The sequence below is a fragment of the Pygoscelis adeliae genome, unplaced genomic scaffold, assembly GCF_000699105.1.
Source record: "Pygoscelis adeliae isolate BGI_AS28 unplaced genomic scaffold, ASM69910v1 Scaffold94, whole genome shotgun sequence".
NCBI classification, from domain to species: domain Eukaryota; kingdom Metazoa; phylum Chordata; class Aves; order Sphenisciformes; family Spheniscidae; genus Pygoscelis; species Pygoscelis adeliae.
Genome location: NW_008824547.1, coordinates 1049939 through 1057457, shown reverse-complemented (window position 1 = coordinate 1057457; position 7519 = coordinate 1049939). Strand labels below are relative to the sequence as shown.

Below are 7519 nucleotides of genomic sequence, written 5' to 3'. Positions count from 1 at the left end.
GTAGGGAAGGCAGCGTTTGTGGCTGTGCAGAGCTAACCCGTCACATTGACATCATACCCAGGCCCTACAGGTCACAGCTGAGGCATCCTGGAATAGTCTCAGCAGGTTGTGCTTCTGCCTCATCTGTGCCACATCTCATTTGAGTATGAAAACAGGAGTTCAGTCTGCACAACTTTCAAGAGGGCAGCTTTCAGAATTATTAAAATCATTCTTTAAGGGGAGATATGTTTGCCTAATATAGTTACAATTGGAAGATGCTACTGCAGCATCAGAAAAAGAAAACACAGTCCTGAATTAGAGGTCTTTGGATATTGATTTATTGTGAAAATGAAGACGTCAAAGTACTGTTTTGCAATGTGTAACTTGAGAAATACCAGTCAGATATTCCACTCTTTTGCAGAACCAAACTGAAGAACCATGAATATGAAACTTTAGATCAGTTGGAGGCTGATCTGAACTTGATGTTTGAAAATGCTAAGCGCTACAACGTTCCCAATTCTGCCATCTATAAAAGAGTACTGAAAATGCAGCAGGTTATGCAGGTATGTGGAGTAGAGCAATCAAAAGGATAACTTCACACGTGAACTTATTTCCCTAATGAATGCTTTTCTAAATATTTTTTAACTAGACCTCTATTTGCAGTAGTATTTTCTTGCTTAGGGGGAAGTATGAGAATGAAGAGCATCATAGGGTGATTTTTCTTCAGCACATCTGCTGCCTTCTGTGATTTCTTTTGGTCACTTTCATTCCTTACTATGACTCTTAACCCAGTTAAGTTGTGAGAAAATTGGTGATGTGGGTTTTTTTAGGGTTTGCAGGTAATTGGAGGATGCTAAAACACTTCAAATATCATTAAGTGTTCCAGCTAAGTGCTGCAGCCTGAAATGGCATTGTTTTCAAATTGATTCCTCAAAAATTTTCTGACAGTTAAAAAGAATTATACTGCTATTTTATGTCGGTCAACTTGTATTAAATAAATCACTGGAAATATTTTGACGGTGGTTTAGTCTCAAAACCTGTAGTTGCATCTTTCTTTGTGCATCTGATCTGTTCTGATGTTTAATACTGTTCTGGAAATGTCCAGCAGTGAGTTTGGCTTCAGGGATTTCTTCTTTTTTCAGGCAAAGAAGAAGGAGCTTGCTAGGAGAGACGATATTGAGGATGGGGACAGTATGATTTCTTCTGCTACATCTGATACTGGAAGCTCAAAAAGGAAAAGGTGTGCGCTTCTGTCGTTCCTGCAGACCATAACGTTGCTACATCTTTTATTTGTTAAAGAGAATATTAAGCCATGGTTTTTAGCATTTTTGTAAGGATTTGTAGTTCCGAAACTTAACCTCATTAAGTGTTGGTTCTAATGAATTCAAAACCTTTTGCTGACATTATTTTCCTTTTCTGGCCTATGAGTTGGCAGTTGTCAACATCAGTTCAGTAAGTGGCATAGATATTGTAGTTGCACTGGATTAGGTAATTTTGTCAGTGGATTTCAGGATTTTTATTTGTGGGTTTTTTGGTTTTTTTTATTTTAGCCTGGTGTGTGGACTGTCTTCACAGGTTTTTAGCAATTATTGCTTCTTTTCTACTACTTCTCTGATATATGATTATTTATGTAGTTTGGGTAGCAATTTCAGAATATAACGCTATATATAGTTGAGTTAATTTTTTGAAAGTTTGTAGTATTATTCTACAAATATTTTTATTTGGTGAAGTCTCCTGGCATAAATATTTTCGTTTTCCATGACCTGAACTGTGCTTGAGGAGTTTTCATCATTAATGTTAGAGGACTGCTTCTCTCTCCTTTCTGAATTTGCACTCTTCGGTTACTTACCTGTCAGCTGCTGGGCCGAAGAGAGTATTTGACAAATAGATAAACTAAGTATAATAGGTTGATTATTCTGGATACTGTAATGTAAACAAAATTCACAGTGATTTAAAATATACTCTCTTAGTGAGCAATAATGATGGTTTATGTAAAGTATTCTTTAACAATGATAGCTGTTGTGTAATTAATATTAGTGATGTATTTCACTCCAACAAGTGATAGTTTCTCTAGTCTGCCTCATGGTATCATTTGAAATAAGTTCCAACTTCTGATAATATTACTGCAATAGTAGCAACTGCCAGTGTAAAACTGTAATTGAGCATCTTTCTTTGGTGGTGTTTATAACCTTCAGCTTCCTGTATTTTTAGTTCTTTGTTTTGTCAAAGTGACAGCAGTTGTGGGGGGGAGGACAGGAATGAAATAGAGCATCAGCAAAGATTCACTTAAGAGCAATCAAGTAAATGCAACAATGTACACTCATAAAAAAATCTGCAGAGAGAAAATGTTAACATGGATTTAGGAGGTGGTACAGTCTAGGGATGCTAGGAAGAAGAACAGTAGCGGAATGGTAAGACAGACCACGGTACCAAATGAAGATCAGGAAGGAACAAACTGCAAAAATTGCTAGTTTTGCGATCTTCAGATTCAAAGAGACTACTAACCTAATCAAGCAAGTCAAACTGTCATCGGTGTCCTTTTAACCCTATGTTGCTTTTGATCACCTTGTGCAATAGAATACTGAAATGCTTAAAAGAAAAAATCTGTCAGGCCTTGTCATCTAAGAACAGTGAAAGAGAAAAAGTTGCGTTCATAGGTAAGGGAAATCAAAATGATTTTATTTTCTTTGTACCTGAAGAGAACCTGAAAATGCTTTTGATGTTGTCGGTTCAATACTTACCAGTTTCACTTGCTGAATGATAGGAAGTAAAAGATTATAAATGCTGCTGATAGCAGAAGTGAAGCACTGAGAGGAATTCCAAAATGTTGCTGAAGAAGGAAACTAATAACCCAGGCAAAATTCATCCCATTGGGAAAATAATAGTGACACAGATATGTATCAGATGCATGACCTGAATCTTGAGTATTGGCAGGCCTTTTACTATTTCTGCTTTGGTTTTACTTTACCTACTTTCATTGAACTAAATGTTAAAACTTGGGAACATGTTAAAATGTGGAATTTGGAAGCACGTCTCTGTTCTGGCATTACTCATCTGCTAGTGTGAACCACTAATTAACAGTTTCTAGCAGTGAAGATAATGCAGAAGAAGGTTTTTAACCTATAGAAGATACATTTTGAATTTTCTCCTATGTTGTGACATTAATTTTCATTAGTTATTGTGCTGACCTCACCAAGGAGCAAGAGGTATCTGAGGCATGAGGCTATGCTGGATTAGATATATTTTAAATGTAGGAGGAAAAGATCCAGATGATGGAAAAATCTGTGATACAGTTTGGTTTCTAGCAAGTTGTACAGTGATGTTTTGCACATTCTGCAAATTAAGATTGTTGTTGTTGTCTTTACAGATGATGGAGTTACAACTACATGAATAAGTCTTACAGAGATTGCAATTGGAAGCTCGTTCAAAAGTGCTTTGTAGGGAGTGCATTTCTAAGAGTGCCACAGTATCTAAGCTGAGATTATAAATTATTAACATAAGCTTTCCCCTCCCTTATCTGATTTGCTTATAAATCATGTAGTATATGTACAGGGAGCCACGCATAACTGTTTTCCTGATAAGCTGTGTCTTGGTTGTGCTGTCAGATTTCTTGAGACAACCATAATAGCTACACATAGGATGACTCTAAAGTTTGTGGTGATACCATGTACGTGGCCATTTTCTACCTGGGTTTGCAGTTTTGGTGAGCTTTTTTCACTTGTAACTTCATTTGACTGTGGTTGACAGATATTGAAGCAATTCAGAGCCTTCTTTCTACCACATTCTTGATGTCCTCATTTTTCTTGTATCTGGTACTGAAGAAGATACAGAATTACTCTGAGATAAATAGCTCAAGTCTTTGATATTCTGTATTCAGCAGAAGCAGTCATGAAGATACTGGCTGAGGGGTTTTTCCCTGTTTGCACTAGATCTTGAGGTCTTGAATTCAGATGCCTAGTCCTGACTGATCTGTTTTCTCTGCGGCTGGAAAGTGCTTAGAGCTCCTTTTGATCTTTGCACTGCTGAAAACTAGTTGTTTGTTTTATTCCGTAGAACACTTAAACTCAAGGCGAATAAGAGAAAAATCCTGTCTTAAAGCTTATTTAGCAGACTGCTGGTTATGATGCTGTCATTATTTGCAAATGGACCTATGTTTCTAGTACACTGTCTTAATACTGAACTTCTTGTGTGTGTGTTTAGGTGGTTGTGGTGGTTTTCTCATGGTAGAGGATAATGTCGTTTTGATATTAGTGTTGGAAGTGGGGAAAAGAGCCACTGACATTTATTCTTTTCCTTTTTGTTCTTAACTTAGTAAAAAGAATATACGAAAACAACGAATGAAGATCTTATACAATGCAGTTCTGGAAGCTCGAGAACCGGGCACAGGCAGACGGCTCTGTGATCTGTTTATGGTTAAGCCATCCAAAAAGGACTATCCAGACTATTACAAAATTATCTTGGAGCCAATGGACTTGAAAATGATAGAACACAACATCCGCAATGATAAGTATGCAGGGGAAGAAGCCATGATTGAAGACATGAAGCTCATGTTCCGAAATGCAAGGCATTATAATGAGGAAGGCTCCCAGGTAGTGTTTTGATTCTGCAGTCACACTTTACCTCTCTGCTTCTTTGCAGACATATAAGTTATGTTAGGATAGTTTAGCTTTGACTATTACTCACATTATTTATGATAATTGTTTATGGAACTAAAATAGAAACGTGACTTTTTCTTTCTGCTGTTGTTTTAAATTCTGTCTTTGTCTATAGTTGTATAAACATGAAATGCAACATGCTCCTTTGCGAAGGTTAGACTTATTTCCTGTTAGCTAAACTTGTTCCTCCACTACAAAGAATGTCAGCTGAATGTTTCCTAGTATGTTTTAAAAAAATAAGCTAGTTACTAAATTCTCATTATTTGTCCTCAATTAATCACGTGAAGGTATTTGCACAGTGAACGGTCATTAGCATGTGATTTACTGCTCAGAACCTCTGAGAAGGGATGTCTTAGTTGGAAAGAAACCAGCTTTGTTTTCATGGAAGTGGAGCGTGTGGGAGATCAGACTAGAAGACCTGACTTGTTTAGTCTAGCAAAAGGAGTCTGAAAGGAGTATGCTCTTCACTGACAAATATATCGTAGGGTGTTTCTATATCGTGATGTTTCTCAGCCAGCAAGCATGATGATGTGGAACAGAGTGGTGGTAAGAAACCTCCAGCTATTTCTAATGAGGAACTTGATCAGCTACTGTACAGGACTTTATGATGAGGTTGTGTTCACCGGGGTTGGATTTGAAGACCCAGGAGGACTGTTCTAGTCCTGTGTACCTTGATGGAATCACAACAATTCAAGAGATCTTCCATTGCTCAGCAGAATGGTTTGATGAGGAGGTTGATAAGACAACTGCATCTTGCCGTTTTGTAGTCTTTGGAATAGAAATGCAGCTTAATTGGATAATATTTAGTCAAGATTTATACACCTCCTGATTTAGATGGTGTTCATCAGTTCTGCTTACCTGTGTAAGTCTATGAAAGGTGTACATTTGAGAAATAAGCCCTTCTTTTTAATCAAGTACTTGGTTTTGCATTCAACTTTTTCCAAACTAACATTTAAATGTTTCTTGGGGGCTAGTTCTAAACTAGTCTAAACACAGTAAACCTTGTTTTGGTTTTTTATTACTTTACTGATTAATAGGTATACAATGATGCTCATATGCTGGAAAAGATCCTTAAAGAAAAAAGGAAAGAACTGGGACCCCTAGCTGAAGATGATGATGTTGCATCCCCTAAACTAAAGCTAAGTAAGGCCACCTCATACATTGCTATGTGTCATTTCAACACTTATGAAAACCCAACAGTACAGATTAACAGATCTTCCTTTTAGAATAGAAGACGTGATCTGCAAATTTACACTGACATGCAAAGTAGAATTATATTTTCAAAATCATGACAGCAACGGTGTGTTTATATGTGTATATAATAGAATTCAGTTGTTGCATATAGCGTTTTCTAAGAAAAGTAACTAAGGATGAAGAAGGAAAACTTAGGAATGGTTGGAATGACTGGCGTTTAGTCATGTGGTGTTATCCAAATGTTAGATGCTGCATTATGTGCTCAGTAACACTTCATTAGCACACTTAATGTGTGCTGCTGGGATTGCTTACAAGTAAGGTGCTTCTCCAACTGAGTAAAGCTCTTTATTTCCCTGGTCAAATGTCAGGGATTTCCACAGAATGATAAAAGAAATGTGAACTTTATTTGGAAAATTATTGAAAGCCATGAAAAACACAGAGGTGAAATTTCCAACAATATCTGTTCCTAGACCTGTTGCCCTTAAAAACTAGGTTTGCTACTACTCAAATCTCGTGTCCTCTTAATATGTGTTCAGAATTTAGCAAACTGAGAAGGTTAAAGTTGCACAGAAAAGCTTAAAGAAAATAACTGCACTAGCCTTCTTGAAATAGAAAAGTGCAGCTCTTAGGTAAGGTACAGGTAGTAGAGAATTCACAGAGACTATGCAGTACGGTAACGGAGATCCTGAATTAATCAAAAGCTAATCTGGTTGATAATCCCATGGGAGGTCTTATTTTACATTTTACCTGTAATAATCCTCTCTGATTTGTCATAAAGGAATCTGATAATATTTAGAATGCTTAATTTTAGTGATAGCAAAAACCCTGTGATGACTGGATTTTTAACGGCTGTAGAGAGAAATTCATCTAGAGCTAGTAAGACCAAACTGAATTTAGAGGAGTTATCTTTTCCTACCTAATGTTATTAATGTTTTCTTTGCATGAGTCTGAAGAGACCTTCACCAGGTGGACCACATAGGAACGTATGATTCTGTGTTTGCCAAAAATAACATTTAAAAAAATATTCATACAATTATGAAAAATAAAGGAAGCTGCAACTTGGAATGGGCTCCATGTTGTAAGTCTTCTGCTCATACCATAAAGTGGTTCTTCAGTACGCAATTCTCCAATGGAAAGGAGATAGACGAAGTGTGCAAGCTCTGTTTTTGTAATGATTTTTTTTCTTTTTTTCTTTTTTTTCCTTTTTGTCTGCTTAGGTAGAAAAAGTGGCATTTCTCCTAAAAAATCAAAATACATGACTCCAATGCAACAGAAATTGAATGAGGTGTATGAAGCAGTTAAGAATTACACGGATAAACGAGGCAGGCGACTGAGCGCCATCTTCTTGCGGCTGCCATCTCGGTCTGAGCTTCCTGACTATTATGTAACCATTAAAAAGCCCGTTGACATGGAAAAGATCAGAAGTCATATGATGGCAAATAAATACCAGGATATTGATTCCATGGTAGAGGACTTTGTAATGATGTTCAATAACGCTTGCACATATAACGAGCCAGAATCTTTGATTTATAAAGATGCTCTGGTCCTGCATAAAGTTTTGCTTGAAACTCGGAGAGAAATAGAAGGAGATGAGGATTCTCATGTGCCCAATGTCACTTTGCTAATTCAGGAACTTATCCATAACCTTTTTGTATCTGTTATGAGCCACCAGGACGATGAGGGCAGATGCT

The 7519-nt window shown here is 36.9% G+C and overlaps 1 protein-coding gene across 1 annotated transcript in view; it reads left to right on the top strand.

Moving 5' to 3' along the window:
* PBRM1 (polybromo 1) overlaps positions 1-7519 on the top strand; it is a 63694-nt gene that overhangs the window by 28333 nt on the left and 27842 nt on the right. The window contains exons 13-17 of the mRNA XM_009321851.1: positions 401-542; positions 1122-1219; positions 4292-4568; positions 5672-5777; positions 7046-7518. Of these exons, the coding sequence (XP_009320126.1) occupies positions 401-542; positions 1122-1219; positions 4292-4568; positions 5672-5777; positions 7046-7518 (1096 nt within the window). The remainder of the gene's footprint in view (positions 1-400; positions 543-1121; positions 1220-4291; positions 4569-5671; positions 5778-7045; position 7519) is intronic.